Source organism: Coffea arabica, chromosome 9e, assembly GCF_036785885.1.
Source record: "Coffea arabica cultivar ET-39 chromosome 9e, Coffea Arabica ET-39 HiFi, whole genome shotgun sequence".
NCBI lineage: Eukaryota > Viridiplantae > Streptophyta > Magnoliopsida > Gentianales > Rubiaceae > Coffea > Coffea arabica.
In genome coordinates this window covers 29,852,732-29,877,190 of record NC_092327.1, presented here as the reverse complement: position 1 = coordinate 29,877,190, position 24,459 = coordinate 29,852,732, and the positions used below count along the sequence as shown (strand labels likewise).

Below are 24,459 nucleotides of genomic sequence, written 5' to 3'. Positions count from 1 at the left end.
TAGTTTAAGGTAATGCTAGGTTTGATACGAAAGATTTTACAGTTTCAAAGTCTTGACTTGCCAAAGTTCTGCAGACTTTCACAAGTACAATTGCTAGGGCGGGTGTCATTTTTTTGTCACACTTGATTACATTTTTTTGGATTATTCTTATATACACTGTCAGTGTACACACTATCACCATTAAACATATGAAATATATGCAAAATTCAAATTCAAATTTTGCTATGTATCATGTATCAAATTGTGATAGTATAAACACAATCAGTGTATATAAGATTAATTTTTTTTTTTTTTACCAAAAGAAGAAGAAGAAAGAAAAAAAGTAGCACTGTCTATTTTAGTAAAACTTGCCTTAATCTAATGATCGGTAGAATAAATTTGATGGGAAATATAATGTATTTTAATGTGTAGAGTACATGTATAATTTTTATTTTTTTTTTGTTTTTAAGTTTTGTACTCTCTAAAACATAAGGCTTGTTTGGCAAATGAGTTTTTGACCAAGTTTGTCTCCTACCAATTTTTTAACAACTTTAACTATAACAAATTCAAAAAAACTTATCAAAGTTTTTAAATTATACATTTTAAAATACTCAAAATACACACAAAAAAAAAAAAAAATTTGCCTTCCTCCTGTCTTCTCCCCCACCTTCGCCGCCGATCACCACTGGCCAGCAACTCTTCTGGCATCGGCAGAAATTTTTTTTCTTTCTCTTCTCCCTCTCCCTTTCCCCCTCCTCTCTCCCCCACCACCTCCCTTCCCCGAAGGCTGAAGCTTACCAAAGTAACCAAATTTAAGCGAAGTCATTTGAAAGAAGTAGAGCTCCATTTTAGATGGGTATCTGAAAGACATTTTTTTGCTCCCTCCCTTAATTATTTTCTGCAAGTATTTTAGTGTGCTTTTGGTTGGATTAGGCAATAAATTCGCCGGAATGACCCATATGGCTCGTTTTAAATAAATGAGTGACCATTTTTGCCAAAAAAAAAAAGAGTTTAGTGAGCAATTGGTGCAATTTTGAAAAATTTGATGACCTTTTCGACCATTTACTCTAAACTTGATGGGGCAATTGCTAACTTTACTAGTTAAGAGGTGTACCTACTAAGTATAAATCTGTTTAAATAGTTTTTTTTTGAAATAAAAATGTGAGATATATTTTTAAGTAATAAAATTACTAGTCATAAACAAGCACACATTGAGTTTTTTTGATCTACGCATTAATTATTCTAGATAGATGGTCAAACGGTGGTGGCAATCAATTGAATCAAGCTTGAATACAGGTGTATTCAACCCCGAGCTTGAGATCGAGTGGTAAGACATATAATTTCTTCTAAAATTATAGGTTTTTAGGTAGTTTAACAATTTTATATGTACAGGTCTTAGGCAATTTTTTGAAAAAAAAAACTACTCAAATAAAGGGTTGAATAAAGACAAATCTAGATAAAAAAAATATTAAGCATAACAGACTTTTTTTTCTTGGAGATAATTGCATTTTGATTGAGTTATTGGTGCAAGTAAGGAAAATAACTAAGGAAAAGGAGAACACTTAAGGCAGACAAAAAATCCTTCTTTTGAACCCACCCAATAAAAAATCTTCCAATTCTCAAAAGAGAATAGAAGAATCATACTTTTATACAATATCTTTATAGAATTCTTAGAATTCTATCTAATGATCAATAAATTAAGTTGAAGTCAATATCTACACGTATCAAAATTCTAGTAAAAATTTATTTTCTTCTAGATATATTTCAATTAGGGATGACAAACAACCACTATTCTTTATCTTAGTGTTGATATATGAAGTTGGATGAGCTTTCGAGTAGAATGTTTTTCTGAATATCCAATATCACCATACTGACCTGCGCGAGGCTGAAAAGTTATAGGAATTTTATGGGAATAACCATGTTTAAGACAGGAAATGACGATCCAGTGGTCACAAGGAGTTTTAAAATGTATTTGAAATTGTAAAGTCTAGAATACAACTTTATAAAATAGTTGGAGAAAATTATTTCCTAAGAGTATATTTAGTCCTGTATTAAAGAAGTAATGTTTCATAGTTTCCTTTATTTCATAAGTTTTTCCATTAAAATTTGTATATTGATAAGAATCTTGTAATTGATAAGTAGGTAAGTTCTTAGCCAATCTATGAGATATATAATTTCCATTAACACCTTTATCTATTAAAATATTACAGTTTGTCATATTTTTTCCATTTCAATAGCTAACTTCTATTTTATAACTTCTTGTTATTTTTTGATTGGTATTCATATTTGGAAAATGGTGAGAACTACTACCTAAACGGTCGAGTTCAATTTAATAGCCATATTCGAGTTAATTTCATTCTCTGTCAAACTCGAGTTCAAGTCAAGCAGCTCGCTGTTTGTCACCCCTAGAGGCCTAGACTCAAACCCAAGCCTTTAGGGTGGATTACACGGAATTGGATTACAAATCCTATGTCATCCCATGTTTGGTTGCGTTTTATATAATGGATGATATATTTTACCTAACCAAATTAATCCCCTATATGGAGGATAAAATAATTCCATCAAGGAAACGGAGGTAGTATGTGTTATTCTAGGACGAATAAGAGGTGGAATGATGACAATTTGGACTTATTTGTCCCTTCTAATAGAACAATGCTTTATTCTAACAATGGTAGAAACTTACCTTCTCACTACAATATTATTTAAATTTTGGACTAATTTTCCCTATTAATAACATAACAAAGCTTTGGACAAATCTACTCCTGCTAATAAAAAAAAATAAAATTTGGACTAATTTTTCCATAGTAATGATATACCATAATTTTGAACTGATTTGTCCATACTATTAACAAAACTAAACTTTTTATTCATTTGCCCATATTAATGAAATAACTAAAGTTTTAGACAAATTTGCCCTTTCTAATAAAAAAAATTTTATGTTTTGAACTAATTTGCCCATTTTAATGAAATAACTTAAATTTGGACTAATTTATCCTTATTATTGATAAATTTAATAATTTGACTAATTTGCCCCTGCTAAAATTTTTGACTAATTTACCACTGCTAAAAGCTAAGTTTGGGCTTACTAAAACCCGATTAATACCCCTAATTGTAGGTTTGTCAAGGAGGGTATTTTGATCTATAAATAAGTAATCCTACCTTATCTCCAATCAAATGCACGTTGAGGCTACTTTTTTAGACATCCCATCTAACATAAAACTAACCAAACATTGGATAATAATATCACTCATCCGAGGATGACTCAAACTAGGATGAATAATCCAAGAATAAGTAATCCCCTGCCCTCCAGTCCATGAACCGAACACTCCCTTAGAGAAACTCAAGCCTCCTATAAAACCTTTGAATTTTTAGAACTGTAAATAGCTTGTGAACCCTTAACATAATTAGCTATTCTAGGTCAATATACAATGTTAACTAACCAACTCTATAATTAGAAATTCTACCTTGAAAAGGAATAAAAAAATATATCTAGATTTAGAAATTATGTATATACATATTGAAAAATGAGAATAATCTTGATACACGTTCCACAACAACAAATGCAATCGTTTACAGCTACCATTAATTTCTTGTGTTCGGCACATAATCTAGTAATGCACGGATGAAGAACGATAACAAATAGCATATGGCCAGAATAGAAATGGATTTTAAAGCTCTTTCTATGTGATTTAACGTGCAATTCAAGCGCAAAAATTTGTAGGTTGCTTCTCACTTTCAATAATTTTGCCCAGAGCATAAAGCGGATAATGAAGTGAAACAATGGCCAAATTGGCTTAGAGGTTAAATTAGTCTCATCCGCGAACCCAAAGCTGGTTTTGATTTCTGGTGATGTAAGGAGAAGGGTCAAAGATTCCACATTAGTTGATAGTTAACTCATAAAGTAAGAGTTTGTTCTTTCCATGTGAGACGTTTTTAAAGGACAACACCATAAGATCCAATAAATCGAAAGCGGACAATACTTCATATGAGCACAAATAAATTTTAACTTCAACAACTTCAAATTGTTGGATGGTCTGTACATACAATTGACAATGTGCATGATTCCTTGTATAGATCCTAGCCATACATTAGAGATAAGGATTCATGTGTTTGAATATCGCTGTCGATACGAGAACTGTGTTGATAAGCAATCTGTAAGAATCTCTGTAAGTGTCTCATGGTCCTGGAGGCATGCTTTAATCCGTGACAATGATCGGAATCGAATCCATCTAATCTTTTACTTGTGAAAAAAAAAATTAGAGATATATTTGCAATAAAAAAAATCCAATTTAACTGCTTCTTTTATTCTTATTAAAGTACTCCTTAATTAGGGCACTTAACCAAACTTTGATAATTCTTCTAATAGGTTGAATAGTTTTTAACGGTATGACCTAACATTTTAGAATGTGAAGCACAATCATTATGAAAATAATTATGAAGCAAACTGCTTAAATGCAAAAAATTTCATATAAACATGTTTTGCAAGTGCTCCTTATATATTTATATAATGCAATCATTCCTTTCAAGTATAACTAAAATACTTGGAGGAGGAATGTGTAGAATTGTACGGGAAAGGGATTATGAATGAGAGATCCCATGTTCAAAATCTCCCACTTATACTAAAAAAAGAAAAAAAAAATTTAATTTGAGATGAACTAGAATTACAGATGTTGAATTTAAATCTATCTGTTTCTCCCCTTTTATTAAGGCTCGTCCCTCTTTTGCTGGAAAAAATTTTAAAAAATGAAAAAGAGATGAAGTGGAGCCAAAAAAAAAAGGGTAAAAAAAGAAAGGAAAAACAAAAGGCTCCTCAACTGGTCAATTTTGGAATTTACCCCCAAATATCATGCAAAAAGCTTGACTCAGTTCCCACTTCATGCTCCACAGGCCATGCTCCCTAAAACCCCACTTTTATTACCCACCATGGCATCCTAAAGACGAAGTAGCAACGTTTAGCACTCTTGATACATAATACTACCCAAAACAAGATGAAAGAAGCTGGCGGCGCCGGCGACCAGAGAAGCAGCAGCGGTGGAGGAGGAGGTGGGAGCATGAGGAGTGCTGTTGAGAAGGAGAGGACAAAGCTGAGGGAAAGACAAAGAAGGTCCATCACAACCAAGATCTTCCACGGCCTCCGCAAGCACGGTGGCTACCCACTCTCCCCTCGGGCCGACATCAACCAAGTCCTTCGCCACCTCGCTCAAGAAGCCGGCTGGATCGTCGAGCCCGATGGCACCACTTACCGCTCCTCCTCCTCCGCCTCCACCATTACTACCACTTCCAATGTCTGCCCTCTTTGTGGCAACTCCAAGAAAAGCAGCTTCATGGGTTCCGCCACCATTGGAGAATGTTCAACTACGGCCTCTCCTAGCCGTTTAACCACTGCCGGAGACTCCCTTTCTAAGCCCACCACCACCACCACTGATATATACCGTGATCATCATTCTCTGGTGGCGACGTACATGTGCGGTGGTGGTGGTGAAAGGGGTGGTGGGGCCCATTATATGACGGCCGGAGCAGGGGAGAATAAGCAGGGACAAGAACAGGTGGCCGCGGCGTGGTCGCCGTCGACGTACATGGAGGTGCAGTGGATGGAGGCCAGGGCTTCCAATCAGAACACTCCAGCTGGGTCTCCACGACGTCGTACTTGAGGTCTAATGTGACAGTTTGACTGTTGACTGAGACCGACTGCCCAGCTTTTGTTTTATATTTAAAGTGTTGCCCCTGAATTTCCCCTCTAATTCACATTGGGATAAGTTTTATGTTTTCTGACTTTTTTGTTTGGGATTTTTCTCTCTATATTCTGTGGTGATTTAATATTAGAAGTTTCTACGTCAGTATTTGGGGCCTTTAATGAATGCTTATTTAGGTAAATATATGTATGGGACTAATTCCGTTAAACAGTGGAATGCAATATGGCATCTTGCTTTTGCATTTATATTATTTATTTATTTTTATATGGTAGCGTAGAAACGAATCTTTTTATGTTTTTTTTTAAATAAGTTATTTTTATCTGATTGGTAATTGTTCTTCGTCTTCTCATAATTTTTCCTTTTTTGTCTTGCATTATTCTATTTGTGAGACGAAGAGAGAAAATTCACTGCAAATTTGGAAAAGCTATTCCATCAAAATATAATCACTAAAGAAAAGGCAAGTTTTGAGAAGAAAAGAGTAAGAAAATTTCGGGTCTTAACCACAAAATTTATACAAATGGAAGGGGCAAAAAAGAAAAGGGCGCAAAATATGGGTCTGATCAAAAGCCTTGTGACCTTCTAACAGTCATCCACGTTGCAAATTACTCTTAATGTTGGCAGAAGTTTATGATAACTCTTTGAGAGAAATTTTTTTTTTTCAAAACAAAAAAAAAGAGAAAAACTCTCTGAGAGAAATATTTCGAAATCCTTTTCTCAAAGAAATGAGAAAATTGCTTTTTAAAATGTAGGAAAGTTAAAAGATCATATAAACTAGAAATTAAAGAAAGAGGCGAAGACTTTTTCTTTTCCCTCCCTCTGAAGGCCATAAAAATGCTCAAAACGTCCAAAGTGGAAGTACACTGGTAATTTTCTTTGATGTAATGAATCTGAATTCCCCAAGAAAGAAAGAAAAAAGAAATTCAGGAAAAGGCAATTAATCTGATCTAGTTAGGTTATTCATGAGCGCTGCATTCATTCGTTCGTTAAAGAATGGTATATTGCTCAAATATAGACTAACTACCATATAAACTCCCATTACTACTACTAGACTTCAAATTATATGTAAATACAATTCAAAAATTTTTTGTTTCTTCTAAGAGGACAGATTGATCTGAGTCCACTTTTTTTAACCTCTTGAGTTCTTTATGCAGGAGAGAACGAATCAATCATTGAACTAAAATTGATCTAAATTATCCTACTGCAAAATTCACCAATAATCATCACCTAATATAGCCACAAAGAAAAAGGGTCAGCTCATCAGGCACACCGGTTATAGGGCCACCCTTAGCAAATGTAATTGCATATCAGGCTGCCTTCTTTAATTTGCCATTTTCAAAGTTGTACCAATGAGGAGTCAAAAATTTGCAGAGCAAAATCAACTGACTGTTCCAAGGGTGAAACTCCATAATGCCCATAATATTGGGGTGAATAAATTCTCCTGGATTTCTTTCTCTCATGGAAGCTTCAAGACCCACCCAGACAGCCACCCAATGCTGGTGTAATCCTCCAAAACCCATGTCTCCAAATTGTTCAGATCAGTTCTAGCATGGTGAATTCTCCCTACAGAAAGGCCCGAAAACCTACGACAGCCGCTCTTTCATGGCAAATCCCAGACTTGCATGCATTTCCTGACAGGATTATATACCCCAGCACTTTGAACTGATAATCTGTCCAGAACATAACCTGGCCAACCACAAAAGCTGGCATGTGATCAGCACCTAAAGTGACTGTGAATCACCATTGATGGTATCTCCTTCCATCATGATTTCCACCTGACCATGTGAATCGCCATTTATGGACTTTGCTTTAGCCTCAAATATTGCACGTCTCAATTCTAGCATAAAAAGTCAAGTAGTGATCCAGAACAGAGCCTGGATTGCATAGGACTGAACAACAAGATCATTTCCAAGGTTTCCATACATGGCTTTTAACAATGGCACCCCAAGAACGAGAAAGTTGTTCAAAAAACCTAAAGAAAATTAATGTGGTGATGGACGAAGAAAAGCTTCCTTTTTTGCTGCAAATTGCCCATAAGCCAATATCTATGTGATAGGGTTTAAACATGTGCCACCACTTCACAGAAGCGTAGCCCAAGACTAACGCTGCATACAAAGGAGCCATGGCACTCACCACCTTATACATCTCCCCCCATCTATCATCTTTGTTATATAGCAAGGGTTGATGAATTGGTGAGATTTGGGAAGAAGACCCGAAGGGTTCGAGTTGTTAACTGAGATTTTGTTGGGAGAGATTGGGGAAATGAAAGAAAAACATTATCCCTATATACAGGATGATGGTTCTAGGCACTTGTCACTGCCAATTACCAAGCAATGATTGAAAGCACTTGTCGAGATGCTCTAATATTTCAATAACTATTGGCAAGAAAACATGGGTTTAACTTCTTACTTACTGCAGTATAAGGATCATCCATATAAAACTTACAATCGGCTGTTATGGAACCTTAATCGCTTCATGGTCTTTGGAAGACAGAAAACCTCTTTGCTTATTTATCTTGAGGTTTTGCCTACTCTCATTAAAGATGAAACTATTTATTTGAAGGAAGTTGATTACATCACAAATGGCATGTTCATGATTCAGACAAATGGATTAGGGCAGATGGTCATCAGCTATCGGTCCAATAAGTTGATGGTCTGAATGGATAAATTGAAAACGCTTTGTTAACAACAAACTCCAGGGAGAAAACTGTTAGTCTTAATGCACTTATCAAAACCTTAATATTATAGTGAAAAGGTAAGTTTACACAATTATTAGAATAAAACATTATGGTAAATAAGTCCAAACTGTTATCATCTCACCTCTTATTCATTCCGAAATAATTCATACCGCCTCCTCTCATGGGATTATCTTATTAGGATTAATTTTTCAGATGAGATGTATCATCACTTGTATAAAATGCAACCAAACATGGGATGATATAGGATTAGTAATCTAATCTCATGTCATCCTATGAACCAAACGAACCCTAAGAAGTTTAGGTTGTTATTTTTTTTCTTTTCCAATTATATAGTTTCACTCTATCAGGAAGCAATGAAAAGGGTGGAGGAATGTGTAAAAAATTTAGAGGGTGCAATTGTTTGGAAAATAATTAAATTCAAGATGATGCATACTAACTTGTACTTTTTTAAAGTTGACATGATTTTGTTTATTTTTGTTTTTGGAGTGGGAATGTGGCCATCGCCAACCTCGAAATGGCACAACCTAGTTTTGAAATAATAAATTTATATTACCACAAAGGAATTGAAGAGGGAATGGTACAACCTAGTTTTGAAACAAAAGAATCAAGTAAAACTAAAGGTTGTGTTTGGATTGTATTTTTCATGATTTTTCATGAAAAAATTACTGTAGCGATTTGATATATGTGAGGAAAAAAGGTAATAGGGAAATGTGATCACGGAAAACGACGTAATTTTCCGACGGAAAATCGCAATCCAAACAAGGCGTAAGGATAGCTAAATTGGCGATTTTCCCATTGCTTTACCTCGTACCCACAAATTTGTCAGCGCGTCTAATTGCTTCTGGAAAATTGACTATTAACTATAAGGAATAATTGCAAAAACCTCCCCTGAAGTTTCTAATAGTTGCACTCGCCTTTCCGGTGGTTTGGAAAATAGCACTGATCTCCCCTGAACTTAAGGCTTTGATAGCAAATTCAGCCCATGTCAGAGAAGGTGCCATTAAAAAAGCCTTTTGAGAAGTGAGATAGTAATTTTGTTCCATATGTACCCTTTTTGCCTCTTGTGAAGTTATATTAGCAAAGGAATAAAAAACATTTAAAGTTGGAGACAATTAGTGAAACTCAAGGGATGTAAGTGCAAAGAAAACAAGTATAGCAGCAACAACATGAAGAAGTTGCTTTGTACCAACACATTTTAATCTATCGAATTCTACAACCAACACATTACATGACATAATCCAATAGTAGCAAAAAAGCAACAAATTCATTCATGAAATTTGGAACATAAGATTCAGCAAAATAAACTAGTCTTGAATTCTAATCCATATTACCTATCTCTTAATCTCAATAGCTATACAAAATAACACTAATGATAAAACACATGACAAATGAAGCATCAACTATAGTTTTGGCCTAGGAGCTAATAGGAGCCACACATATCATTCATCATCAGCACCTAACTATCAATCCTCTATATTCAATATAAAAGACTGTTGATCAAGTAAGAAAATTCATCTGTGATTAATATAAGAGAGTTTCATATTGTCATGCTTTATAATACATCGATTTTACACAAGTTACCATATTTCATACATAGTTATGTTCTCTTGTGATTGACGCAATGGTTTCATCATATAACAACTAACACCACAACTTTGTGTATTAAGTTGAGATGACAAAGAATTGCTATCTGTTGTCTCCTGAATCCTGCAAATTTTTAGCAAAAAAATTCTCAGATTTTGCCTTGATTTTTGCTTTCTTTCTCCTTCTGTTTCTTGAATGTTTAAGATGAAGTTAGTTCAACTAAAACCACAAGAACTTATTCTTTTATGGAGCCTTGTCTGGAGGTTTCTTTCCCCTGCATTTTTCTTGCTTCTGCTTCTCTTCTATGCAAATAGCATACAATTTAGATTGTCCTCTCAAATGCTGTCAATCACAAAATGATGCCATGTTGGAGCATTAATTGGTGTTATTTCGTGGTGCCATTTTGTAAGTGCACTTGTGGTGTCTTATCGAGTAAGAAAAAACCATTAATCTTGTTTAATTAGTTATCATACACTAACTGGCCTAATTTTTTTTGACCCAAGTTTTTTCACTAACAACCTTAAACTCTTCAGCAGTAGACCCCAAATTCATGCTAGGGGAAGTCAGTGCTATTTTTGAACCTCAGGGAAGGTGAGTGCATCAAAAACTTTGGGGGAGATTTATGCAATTATCGCTAACTATAAATTGGATTATTGGTCTTCTTATGCTTACGTACGTGAAAGGACACTGAATTACTTAATGCGAATTGGTATTCAATAGTTTCTTTGTTTCTTTTCCCCGTTACTTTGGTTGTAAATCTTGCTTTTCTTGCAACCGGGTAAATCTTACATCAAAAACAAATTAAATTGTCATTTTCATCTTTGATTACTATCTCCTAAGTCCCAACTGCATATAAAGAAACTTCAGATTACAATGAGATGATTCATTAGCACCATTATTGAGTTGCCAGCGTCAAAAGAATGAATTTGATTGTTGAGCCCTTTGAATATCTTTCAAGATTCATGAAATTGCCATGCTGCTTATAATCTCAATTTGAAGACTGGCTTTACAAAGCAATTTTTAGAGTGGGGAAACTTAATACACAACTACACTTTTAGATAGCTTAAAACCCTTGCGGCTATTCCATACTCCTATCACATGAATAATAAGTGGCCTCGTAGATCACCGGGCTTATCAAGTTAAAACAGAATTTCTGATCCTTTAGGATGTCTAAACACCACATTTTTTTAATAGACTTTTTTTTTTAGGGGTGTCCAACAGGGAGTGGACCCCGTAGATTATTTCCCCACCGTCCGCAACTTGCTGGCAGCAAGGTTCGAACCAAGGACCTAAGCCCCATCTTCAGCAACCCCAACCACCAGACCAAGCCCCGGAGGGCGTCTAAACACCACATTTGCTACAGCACCGAAGTGCATTGTAGCAATATATAAAGTTTTATTAATATATATTTCTGTTGAAAACCATTCTCACCTCCATCCAGAACCCTTGTGCAAGAAAACATTCAAATATGAGTAGAAACTCGTAATAACAATTTCAAAATTATGTTGAGATTAGAGAAACCACAGCTATGCTCAAAGAATGGCAAGCCAAATGTTGTCAATCAAGCAAGTACTTAACAGATCGAAGCATAAACTACACGTATTTCAATAAGGAACTTAACTATACCTATACCCATATGAGAGCATAGCCCCAAAGCAGCGAAAGCTTATAAGCATATGCTTGAACCATTCAGTTCAAAAGCCAGGGATTTCTCCTGGCAAGGGAGCCAACTCGTTTTTAGCAAACCTCTCTTCATCATAGAAGCAGGCGTGAACAACGCGCCCCCCAAAAAAGCGACCTTCTAGGTCAATAAGGGCTTTGGTTGATTGTTCTGCTCTCTCAAACTGAACAAAGATACGAACTGCTTCATCATGAGGGAAATTTGGCTCTGTTATCTCAAATATTAGGACTCGATTCACTGTACCATACTTCTGGCACTCTTCTGCTATCTCACCTTCCAAATCATCGTCTACCTCTCCAGGGCCAACCTTTAATAAGAAAAACTTCCAGCATTATTATCTCTTTCAACACCGGTTTCCCCAAGTTACAGAGAGATTCATAAGACAGACAGACAAATAGCAAACAGCAGGCATTTATTCAAGCAAGCTAGGTTCCAAGCATCAGTTTCAGAGATCTGGAGCAATTCTAACCACCAACATTATTGCGTTATATCCAGAGATCCATCAGAACAACTACACTTACAAAATGCCTTCAATTTGATTTGCAAACCAAATGCAAAACCAAAAGCCAATCAAACAAGTGAACGACACACATACACATCATATGCAAATATATCATATCAATATTCATAAGCACAGTGCAACACTAATACCATCTTCAGGCTTCCCTAAAAGTCCAAATGAATAACTGAGAGTACATAATTAGTTGTCCAATTGACAAACATAACATTCCCTAGTTATACAAATAGCACGTATTGAACTTGTTTGCAGTTTCTACAAGTAAAACATTAAGTTATTATCTTTGGTTAAACATGATCAGCTCCCAGCCTGAATGCAATGGCACTTAACCTAGACAGTCTATACAATGGATGTTCAAGGAAAACAGCGGGAAGCACCCCCCGTTTCATAACTGGAATGAGAAAGTACAGCAACAAGAAGCAAAAGGATATCTTGATGTGTCCGCATGTATTTCCAAGAAAGTATGGCGGATGGACGGCCTCAAGATAAGCACTGGCTACATCAGGTACCAAAACTATTCTATACTTATGGTCAATAAACATTTATAATGCTAACTCACAAGCAGATTTACCAAAAAACCGAAAAACCAGTATGCCATAAATGAGACATTGAAAATACTGTTACAGCATCATTACATCCAAGAACAATTCACTTAACATTACAAATATATCCATTGACTACAAAGCACACAGCCTACCAGAACTTTTAGTCCTCTAAGGGCCCAAAATCATCAACCACAATAGCATCCTGTTTTACAAGGACTAAGGTGTATGTAGTGGATAAAAGAAGCTATGTAGGTCAGCTGCATGATTCCCCAATGACTAGGCCACTAGAACGAGCATAAAGAATGAAACTGGAGAGTAACATCACTTGTTCAGTAGTAATTCTGAACTGCAAAATTGGATTCACAAAGAATAATAAACATATATTTTGGACAAAATATTCATATCATCTACGACAGTAGGAAAAAAAATAATTTTATTTTAGAATTAAAAAAGGAAAAACTCTGAAAGTTGTGTTGATCTTTTATAAGGCCCTTGAGTTTTCAACACATAGTATATGCTTTATGAATTACTACAACCCAGCTTCCCAAAAGAATCCGTACGCATGTTGATGTCTTGTCTAATCTCTTTTCATCAAAAAAAAAAAAATCACAGAGAGAATTTTCTTTTGCACCCTTTCTTTTCTTCTTCACCCTTTGTCTTTCTTACTAGTCAGAACCATGCTACATAGTTCTTCCTTTATTCCTTCTTCAATGTAACAGCATTGATTAAGTATCTGACTACACCCAATAGAGCTCCCATCCCCACATTGAATTCTTATAATATCAACAAACATATAGTAACGTGAGAAGGGAAGGCGCCGGGGGGGGGGGGGTGAAATATGGGAAGCATCGAGCAGCATTGTCAACTAGAATTCATTGTTCTAGGAAACAGATAATTCAACTCAGATTGCCTAGTATTCAAGATTTCAATCAGTAGCCACCACATAAATATTCATATTATAAAATTTTGGAACAGGTTTCTGTACTGATGTATTTCCACCTTTATGCGAAACTTAAAAAAATTGTAAACATGAACACTTGTAAAACTCATTACCCAGCCTTCAATGAAAATCAACATCAATCTTAATGTCCTCTGTCCTATTATTATATGCCCGCAAACACTTCAAGAACTCAAAGTTTCCAGGAAGTAACACTAGCAAATATAGGATAAGCAGTTAATGTCCTTAGTGGTCAGTGCTCAGAAGTTAGTATTCATCATTATGTACAATGCTCTATAATTTCCAAGGAATTGTAAAATCCAGCCTTTGCATGATCAATAGATCCAAGTTAAGGTGAACTAATAGCATTTTCTAAGCTCAAACTACACTGCTTTATAACATCTTTCAACTCATTCACAACTTCTCGGGCAGAAAGAAGAAAATAACTCACTTATGACAAAAGGCTAACCGTTCCCTGTGAACCAAAGGTGTTCACCTCAGCATAAATAAAAACTCAAGTAAATGCGCAAACACAACGGGTAAAACATACCATATTCCTCAGTAACAAAACCCGAGTAGGTGGCCCGTTAAAGCTCACACTCTTGACCTTCTTATCCGGGGGCTGCTCTTGCTGTTTAGAAGCACTAGCATTCACAATTGATCCAGCTCGTCTATCCGTCTTCTTCACCATCAATGGCGTTGTAATACCCTGCTCTTGTTTGCCCAATCCCTGCCCTTGTTTCCACCCCATTTTTGCCATCATCCTTTGCGCTGCAGTCATTTTCCCTTCCGCACTCAGACCTAACCCTCCACTCTCCGATTTCCCAATACTAAACCCTTCTCCAGCCCCATTCCCTCCACTCACTGGAGGTGACGGCGATCTTTGCCCTCCTCCTCCTCCTCCACTCATTGCCGCCCTGCGCCGCCAAGCCTCCTCACCGGAAATATTCAAATCCCGTTCTCTCTCCCTCTCTCTTTCCCTCCTCTCCTTCTCCTCCTTCTCCCTCTCCCTCCTCTCCCTCTCCTCCAACTCTCTCCTCATCTCTGCCTCCGCTTGCTTCCGTTTCTTCTCTCTCTTATACTCCTCATAGTCATTCGGTCTAGCTGGGTCGTACTCTTCCATCACCGAACTCGTAACGCCCACCAAAGCCGGCTGAAACGGCACCGTGCTCATCATCTCCTTATTGGGGTTAGGGTTTACATTTTCGTCGGCAGGGGGCTTAGATATCAATTGGGGCAGGGGTTTTGGTTTTGGCTGAGATTTGAGGATGGTTTGGGGAGGGGGCAAGGGTTTCCGCAGGGTGGGTGGCGCCAATTTGCTGGTGCTAGACCAGACATTGGTGGTGGAGGTGGACGTGGCCTTATCATCGTCGGCGGAGGAGGACGGTGGTGGTAGGTCGCCGTATAAGCCACCTAACATTTTACTACTACTGTTTTAGTGTGTGACTGTGTGAAAGATAGTGCGGGGAATTGGGAAATTAGGGTTTAAAAGATTTTGGGGATTTTTTCGAACAAATAGGGCGATAAAGGGACGGGCTCCTGATTTGAAGTTCTACAACGGAGGGATCGGCGGATGGGTTTACCAAAAAGAATTGGAATAATTTCAGAAACCTCCCTTGAGGTTTCAAACAATTACGAGCATGTCCCATAAGGTTTGAAAAATTATACTTACCTCCCTTATTACTATAAAAAAACTGTATGATAATCTTTACAAACTTTATAAATTTTAATTGAAAATAAGTTTAAAAGAGAAAAATGGAAATCCATTTTTGGTAACACTTCTTTATCTTAAAACTGTAATGTCGTCTAATCTAATATATTATACTCTTTTCCCAATTTTTTTGACTAGATTTATTAATTAATTTAGAGATAATTTTAGACATCTCTCATGATATTTTTAACTATTTCACTGGGGGTAAAATACAGTAAACCCCTATGATTTATGAAAAGGACATGGAATCGCCTTATCATTCAAAAACACAAAAATAAACTCTTTGTGCTTTGGATTGATATGAACTTTGGACGGAAATCATTTGAATTGACGGAAGGATGAAAATTTCTTATACTATCCTTGATTGCAAATTGTAGCGTTAGTTTATTCAAGGCTCAATTGAAATTTTAAAAACTTTCTTACTTTATTCTAATAAAAAAGTAAATTGAGGGGCCAAAGTTAATTAAAAAAAGACTTGGTCTTCTCCAACCATTACTTGCGTCACAAGTTCAGAACATTTGTTGTTTTTTTTTTTTTTTTTTTTTTTGTTTTTCCGTCCATTTTCCTTCTCTTTCCTTCCTTTCTTCAATCTAGCCAATACCAGCAAGTGCTACTTCCATCATCATCTTCACCGTGGTCACCATATTCATCGCCAAGGTAACAAAGAGGAAAAAAAATGCTTGTTTGCATGATTCTTTTGTGATGCGTTGGGACATTCGATTAGTTTGCAAATCTACACAAATTATTCATCAAAATACTCTTGAGATTTTCTTGATTCTACTCATCAAATACTTTTGGAGGTCCGTATTATTACCTTGTACTCTCTCTCTCTCTCTGGTGTTTCATTCCATTCCAGTAAACCATCATCAAGGATAATTTCCTTGAATGGGCCTGGCGTGTTTGCTAACTATATTTGTTAATGGAGTTCAGTGGTGTAAATTTCACGAAAGTTAAGTAATAATTGATAGTGTTGAACCTAAATTGGGTCTAAAATTTGAGATATGCTTGATTGTTATGGAGAACGAGGAAAAAGAGAAAGACGAGAAGAAGGAAATGAGCGTTGGTGGTAGTGAGAGGAGATAGAGACTAGTGGTATATATGGCGTGGAACCAGAAGGAAGGAACATGAAATATTTACAAAAATCCTATCACTTTCATGGCCAATTTTGTTACTTTTTGATTCTTTTTGGCCAAATCCGACATCAAAATTGTGATCTTTGCATACAACAAAGTTTGGTTTGTGAATTTCACCAAATTCTGCTAATGACAGTACTCATCGACGGGGGTGGCATCTATTGGTGGAGGTGGCGACAATGGCAGCCAATGGTAGTGGTTCTAGTTTGTTGCACCAGGTGAAGGAGAAGGAAAATAAACATTAAAAAATTTAAAAAGAAAAAAGAGAAACACATGGCTTCTGGAATCTGGATTGATAACGTGATGTATGGGAGTTAGAAGAAGAAGAAAAAAAGAAAAAAAAAAGGGAAAATGGAGTAAAAAGATTAAAATGAAAGAAAAGTAAAAAAAAAAAAAGGAAAGAAACTAAGAATGGAAGTATAATTCCTAAAATTCCTTCCTACACTACCAAGTGCACTCACTTATCAAGCACGTGTAATCCACACATTGTCAATTTGGATGATTTTCATTCCAAATTTATATGGGTCCAAAGTACAAGGGGGTTATTTGAGTGTTCTTGAAGGGGGTTATTTGAGTGTTCTTGAATGATAGGTGGTGTTCCATGTCCTTTTTTTGTAAATTACAGGGCAGTTTAATGTGTTTTACTCATTTCAATGGCCTCCCTTCAAGATTTAAAAATTATATTCTCCCTTGAGATTAATGATCTTGTAGCATTTAGGCTCAACTAGTAATTAAAAAATGATATTAGGAGAGAGAAGATAATATGATTCCATTATTGCCCCTCATCTACTATATTATTTAGTTAATTTAATACCAATCTACACATTAAACAAAAATATTAAAATTTGCTATTTATCATTAGGGATCAAATCACATATAACATCAAAATATAGTATATTATTATATATTTTTTATTTAATGCAAGATCCAAATTACTTTTTTCATCTACATATCCATTGTTAAATATAATCAATAACAAATAATAAAAAAATTGCAGCCGAAACATTACAGAGAGCGAACTTTAACATCATAAATATCCCTGTCAACATATTAATGTTAGTTGTTGAGATTTTTATGATATTAAAATTCGCTCTTTGTATTGTTTTGGTTGCAGATTTTTCTAATTATTTGTTATTGATCATATTTGACAATGGGTTTGTAAATAAAAAGAGTAATTTGAATCTTATATTATTTATATAGAATGATGTACTATTTTTTGATGTTATATTTGATTTGATCCCTGATGATATATAGTAAATTCTAGTGTTTTTCTTTAATGTGTGGACTAGTATAGAGTAACCAAATAATATGGTAGAAAAAGGGCAATGGTGGAATCATGTTGTCTTCTCTCTCCTAATATCACTTTTTAATTGTTATTGGACTTAAATGTTACAAGATAATAAACCTCAAGGGAGGTTAGCGTAATTTTTAAAACCTAAAGGAAGACCAGTAAAATAATTAGAAACCTCAAGGAGAGGTTTCTGAAATTATCCTATCAATTTACAAAAAGTCACCAACCAATTGGGGAGGCATTTGTTAAAATGAGTATCTTAAAAAATTACTTAACAAAAAAAAGTCCAAAGTACCAAAAAAGTATGTGTTCAAAACATACCTTAAATTTTCCTTCAAAAAACTAACTTGAAAATTTCACCTAATGGATAATGGTGACAATTGAGTTTTTATCATTTAATTTGTTTTACATATTAGAGAGGGGTAATATTAGATATTCATCAGATTTTTTTGCTTACATCATCAATTATTGCCAAACATACTTTTTAGGGAAAGATTTCACAATTTTTTAAACCTTAAGAGAGGTGGTATAATTATTAGAAATCTCAGGGGAGGTTTTTGAAATTATCCATTTTTCTTTTGGCAAATATTATTGGCCTAATATGTCAATGGCACTATACTTTAACGTTTTTACTCAGCTATTCTTCAAAAAAAAAAAAAAAATTTCTCAGGTGTGGATTAAATGTTTCATTACAATTTTGACCCAAAAAAAAGACTGCAAATTTAATAAAAAATGTTCCAAAAAAAAAACTAATAACACTTAATGGCTCTGCTTGAGTTGGAGTTTTTCCAGAAACTATTGCATTCGAAATATTCATTTGGCAAATAGTGTGACGCCCCGAAAAAAAAAATGAGTTTGAGAACCCGGAAATTTTCTAATTTTCTAGAGTTTATTTTTTTAACCGCCCGTCTTTTCTACATTTTCTTTATTAGAAAAATTCCCCAGATAAAGTTTATGAGCAAAGATAGTGTTAAAATGATTTTTCTAGTATCGGTTAGTTTTTGAGAAATTAAAAGCGTATTTTGGACGTGGGACCCGCAAGTGCGGTAAATGCATTATATTTTTGACCACTTGTTGGAATTTTGTAGTAAGTGATATTATTGTACAATGTGTTAAGATATTTGTATTGGAGAGACAAAAAGATAAGTTTTAAACCTAAAGGGTGACAAGTGTTACCTTCCTATTCAACCTTGACTTTGACCATTTTACTACCTTTACTAATTGATTAAAAACTTGACCCAAAATTCATCTTCTTCATAAGCTCCTTGGCCGAACCTCTTGGAGACAAAAAAAGAGAAAAGCTTCCAATTTCTTCCTTCCATTTCTTGCCCAATCTCACAAACCAACCGTTAAAACCGTGATTTGCTCCATAAAAACCTTTCTCTTGGTGGTATTAAGGTGTGTGGTGAAGTGGTTTGAGAAGCAAAGGTGCTAAGTTGGGTCTTTCCTTAGGTTTGCTTGGTAAGTGACTAAGGAACCTTTCCTTTGATCTTGATAATGTTCAATTAGTGATTGGTGGTGGTTGAATAAGTGATTTTATGGATGATTTCATGATTTTGGTTGAAATTAGTGAAGTTTTATATTTCATTAGGATTTTTCTGTTCTCATATGATTGTTATTAAGTGGTTATGTATGATGATTGGAAATGATATTTAATGATTCTAGAAGGTGGAAAAGTGGAAGATTGCAAGTAAATTCTGTTTTGGAAGAAATCTGGAAAATTAGGGTTCTTGGTTCTTCATTCTGTCCGAAATTTTAGGTCCTAGATAGAGGCCGAATTGGCCTTGGCTCAAAACATGAAAGTTGTAGGTATTGATGTTTTAAGGGTGCCTGTAAAATTTCAGGTCAATTGGAGTAGTGTGGAATGAGATAAGCCGAAATTACTATTGCTGTTCTGGGTTCATCAGGATGTTAGAACTGCGTCTGAAATGGGTTGTTTTGACTGGAATTGTTTTGGATTTGGGTGTTGAGGTCTTCTGATGAAATGTAGCTTGATGCCCTAGCTACCATATGCCTGTGGAATTTCTGCATTTGGACCTGTTTAGACTGAGTTGTACTGATTACAGCATAGTGTAATTTGTAAACCTGCAATTACGGTTCTGGTTTGTTATTTGGCATATTTGACTTAGTTGTGCTGGGATTTGGACTGAGTGACCTTCTACAATGTTGTAGCCCTGTCTTTTAGCTTCGAAACGGTGTATCTTGCACCTTCATCCGATACTCGATGTGCCTTTGGTGCCATTACCGTAAAATGACGTCAAAACTGTTTTTCTGGTTTGAGCTAAACTTTCATTTCCGGACTTTTCCCTAGCTTGACTTGTACTAGTACTACTTGGAGCTTGCTGAATGGTTATTGGATGAACTTGTTGTTGTGTGTGTACCTTTGGGTTGGAATGAGGAAATAATGAAGCCGTGATGGCTGGAAAAGTTAGCAAATTTAGGGGAAGTGCTGTCCGAACTTTGAAGGGACTTGTTGCATTGGGTTTGTGATCTAAGACTTGGATTTGAGCAAGGCAATGTTATATGATGGATGGTTTCAGAGCCGTGGAGGTGAGTGACCTCAAACTATTTCTAAAATTATTTATGAACCATTTCTTGCATTATTTACTTTTGAACTGTTTTCAAAGTTACTTTTGGAACTGTTTTCTGACATATCATGCGTGCTTGCATATCAGTGTCTTGTTATTATTGATTTTGCTTTCAATGATTGTTAAAACGAGTTTTCTAGGCGAGTGTGTACTTTATCGCACTCGACCTAAATAAATATGAAATTTTCAATGATTAATGATTAAATGCTACTTGCGCATGACTGTAAGCCTTTTGGGCTGAACTGGCCATTGCCCCTTGTTACCGGTCGTCTCGAGCCAGAAGCGGACTCGGTCGGGCGACTAGGAACTTGGGTGAACGTTTCGGTATACTCGAGTATTACCTTGTAGGTTGGTGGAGCCTGGCCAAAAGCCAGGGACGGGGTGAATGAATGCACGAATGAAACCAAATGCAATGAAATGACAGGAGAACGAATGTATCCTTTGCATGAATGTTACTATCGCTTTCCATTGTACATGTTTCTTGAATTATTGATACTCCATATTTAATGTTTTGTAAATGTTGTAATTGTTTCTGAATTTATCATTTGATTTATGACATCATTGAAATGAACTATTGTTAAACCGATTTGATTACTGATTTTATTGGTTACTCGCTGAGCTTCTAGCTCACCCCAAAAATGTTTTGTTTCCCCCCACAGGGCTCAAGGCGAAGGAAGGGCTTGTAGTGTTTATTCATGGATTATCTCATGTATGGATTGAACTTAGAATTCCTTTTGTGTAATCGTTCATATTGGGATTGTATTGAACGTTTAGAATTGATTGGATGTGTAATAGTCTAGTTTTGGACTTCCTCCTGTATACTAATTGTGATCAAGGATCAGAGTGGCGCTGCGGAAGCGTGGACGCTTCGCTTTTGATATGTAAAGTTTGGGAACCTTTGATATATATATATATATCTTGAAATTCAATTGAGGTTTGTAGTGAACGACTGAATCCCGGCGAGAGTTGGGCAGGCGGCCCGCCAAACCCTCTGGTTCGCCTTAGGGGGAGGTGGGGCCGTGACAAATAGGGCCACAAGTTTACACTAAAACTAACTCAAAAACACCTTCGAAAAACAATCCAAAAGGATTTGGTCCTAGGACGGAAGGGAAGGGGTATAGGAAGGGGCCATAAGGGGATGGAGGGGAGAGAAGGGGTGGGATCTAGTCACGGAAGGGAGGGGAGGTAGAAATGATAATTGGGACAGGTGTTTGTGGGGGCTAATGGGGTAGGGAGTGGGGCGGGATAGGGGACATTACCCCTTTCTCGATCCCTTGCCCCCCCACTCATTAAAAGATTTAAATATATATAATTACATGTATATCTAATTAATTACAAACTTATAATAATGATATTATTAGTTATAAATATTATATAATGTATATTAGTATATATAATATAATTAATATTCTCAATTATACTAATAATTATACATGTATACTAATAGAAATTATTAATTAATTATGCTAAATTTACTAATACATTTATACTAAATTCCTAATTACACTTAACACGATAACAATTTTTTTCTCAAAGAAAAATAGAATAATAGTGGGCGAGGCGAGTGCCCTACGAGGGAAGCAAGATGGAGTAGGTCGGGGCGGGGGACTAGTGGGCAGCGGGACGGGGAGCGGGCGCTACCTCATTGCCATTCCCAAGGGAAGGGATGAAGGCTGCAAAAGGAGAGGAGGGGGATGAAGGAAGAGAAAAGAGGAAGGGAGAGAAGGAAGAAAGAGAGGGAGAGAGGTGGTGATGGAGGGAGAGAGTGGCTGTGAAAGGTGAAAAGTAGTGGTGATGGCAAGAGGTGGTGATGGGTGGTTGTTGAGAAAGTACAAAATTTTTTTAAAACTATTTAAATAAAATTTAAAAATTTAAAAACACCCCAAAAATATATTTATAGTAAAATTTTTTAAAATACTATAATTTTAATAGACAGAATTATAGTAAAATTTTTTAAAAATACCCTTAAAATACCTAATCCACATGGATTCAATATTATTTTTAGATATGTCACTAAATCCACTATATCCAAACCTAAGCCTTGACCCAAGCAATCATCTACAACTTAAGGGGTTAGAAAATGAAGACCTAGACCCACTCAGGGCACTATTTAAAAACAAAGAATAAATGTTCATTTAAAGATAGCATACATATATAAGTCAATTACCACTTTCAAATAACAAAATTAACATTCAAGAATGTTGCACACATGAAATACAAACTAAAAGTATGAATTACTTTAATTAACTATATTTTCTTTAAATATTAATAAATAATCATAAGTCTAGGTCTATGTGAGAGTCTAAGTCATAGAACTCCAAACCCTACTTGTATCCATGATTCTGTTATAGCTTCTAGGTTTGAAAAATAAAACCAAACTCGTAAAAAATATGATGATTTGAATAAGACCTTACCCATTAACATGTCTAGGTATTTTCGTCAACATAATTATAATATAAAAATAAGTTAACATTAACAAATAACATGATTACATTAATAATTCCAATTTTGTTCTAGTGATTTTTTTGTGCATTTTGTGTGTGTGTGTGTGTATGTATTTTTTTCTCTTTATATGATAGATCCAACTTAAGTGCGTTCATCCGATTTTAACTCACATAGGAGTAGAACAATTTATCGAGAAAAGAAAAAAATGAAAAAAACAATTCATAGTCCTTACCATGAATTCACTGTTATTTACATAGTACTTAGTATATGAAGATACTTATACCATCTTCTAAATTATCAAAAGAATTTAGGTAAATTAATTAGCCCTAACCAATAAAACATGCAAAAGGTAAATAAATTATTATTGTAAAATTGTTTAAAATAGCATGTCCCTTTTTAATATGTACTTCCTCCGTCCTATTGTTAATGTCATATATCCACTTTTTGCTTGTCCCAAAATTTGAGTCACTTTGAAAAAGTCAAACCACTTTTAAAATTGCTTTCCAGTTATGCCCTTCTATTGAAAAGTCAAGATTCTACTATCAAATTGCACTAAACAATTGTGGAGGGCCCTGCCATAACACATCATCGGAACTTTAGCTCCTTGCGTTCTTCATTTCCGTTTCTTTTCTTGCGCTTCAAATCTTTGTTTTTTTCTTTTTTTCTTCTCTTTCCTTGCTTTTCATTTTTTTTCTTTTCTTTACTCTTTTCAAGTTGCACAAGTGTTTGCAGATGCAATGAAAGTTTTGTTTCTTGTCTTTCTATCTTTTTTTTAACAAAATAACAAATTTCTTACAATAATGCAATTCAAAATTTTTTTGGATAAACAAATAAAGAATGCTAGATGCATTTCTTACCTTTTTGTTTATCACTATTTAATTTTTTTAATGTAAAGGTGAAAAAAGAAAAGGTAAAATTTGTCCTCTAACTCGTGTTCTTGCTCTTAAACTTGCCTCTAGTATCAAACAAACAAATAAATATAGTGAAAAAATGTCAAAGAAAAAAAACAAAAATGATCAACTAGTGCGTATTATGTTGAAGTCCTAAACATCCAAGCAAGGCATTAATTTGAAAGCACCAAGACTAAAATAATGTTTACTGCTCATTGCTTCCAAGAGTTCATGGTCGTCTATACAAATCAACAAAATACAAAATCTATGCCCCTAAAATAGATTTGAGCAACAACCAAATCTTATAAGCAACCCTAAAAAATAACTTAGTAGCAAAAGTCAAGCCCCCTGTTTCGTACAAAAGCATTAGTAGCAAAAGTCTAGCAAAAGTTAAGTCCCCTGTTTTGTACAAAAGCATTAGTAGCAAAAGTCAAGTCCCCTGTTCTGCACAAAAAACATTAGCATAATCCAAATCCAGAAGCTTGATCCATGACTTGATATACCTTCAAAACAAAATAGAGAAAAAGAAATCAATCATAAGTTAGATAGCATTATCATTACCTTTATCATAATTTAGAAGTTAGCAAAGTTTAAATATTATGGAAATTCTAACCAATACTAGTAGATTCATGCTTTGTAGATAATGGATGATTTTGTCAATAAGTTCCTTATCACATCCAATTTGCAAAGGAAGATTTCCATCTTTTATCAACCGTTGCTTCCCAATATGTGGAACTTTGTAATTATCCCCTCCGAAATTCTTCATCACC

At 35.2% G+C, this 24,459-nt stretch overlaps 1 protein-coding gene across 2 annotated transcripts; it reads right to left on the bottom strand.

Annotated features, from left to right (window-relative positions):
• Positions 1-11,420: 11,420 nt before the first annotated feature.
• Positions 11,421-15,188, bottom strand: LOC113709342 (DNA-damage-repair/toleration protein 111-like). Of its 2 annotated transcripts, none has more exons than XM_027232089.2 (2): positions 14,182-15,188; positions 11,421-11,939 (listed from the first exon to the last, which is right to left on the bottom strand). In XM_027232089.2, exons 1-2 carry the CDS (start codon positions 15,049-15,051, stop codon positions 11,646-11,648), a joined length of 1,164 nt encoding a protein of 387 aa, XP_027087890.1. In that variant the 5' UTR covers positions 15,052-15,188; the 3' UTR covers positions 11,421-11,645. The 2 variants fall into 2 exon arrangements, with proteins under 2 accessions (XP_027087890.1, XP_071922261.1); XM_072066160.1 differs by lacking the exon at positions 11,421-11,939 and adding an exon at positions 12,742-13,040.
• Positions 15,189-24,459: the final 9,271 nt, after the last annotated feature.

Coding starts and splice junctions, on each gene's coding strand:
- LOC113709342 (XM_027232089.2), bottom strand. CDS start 15,051: ATGTTAGGTGGCTTATACGGCGACCTACCACCACCGTCCTCCTCCGCC. Junction 11,940..14,181: donor TTTTGTTACTGAGGAATATG/GTATGTTTTACC, acceptor TTCTTATTAAAG/GTTGGCCCTGGAGAGGTAGA.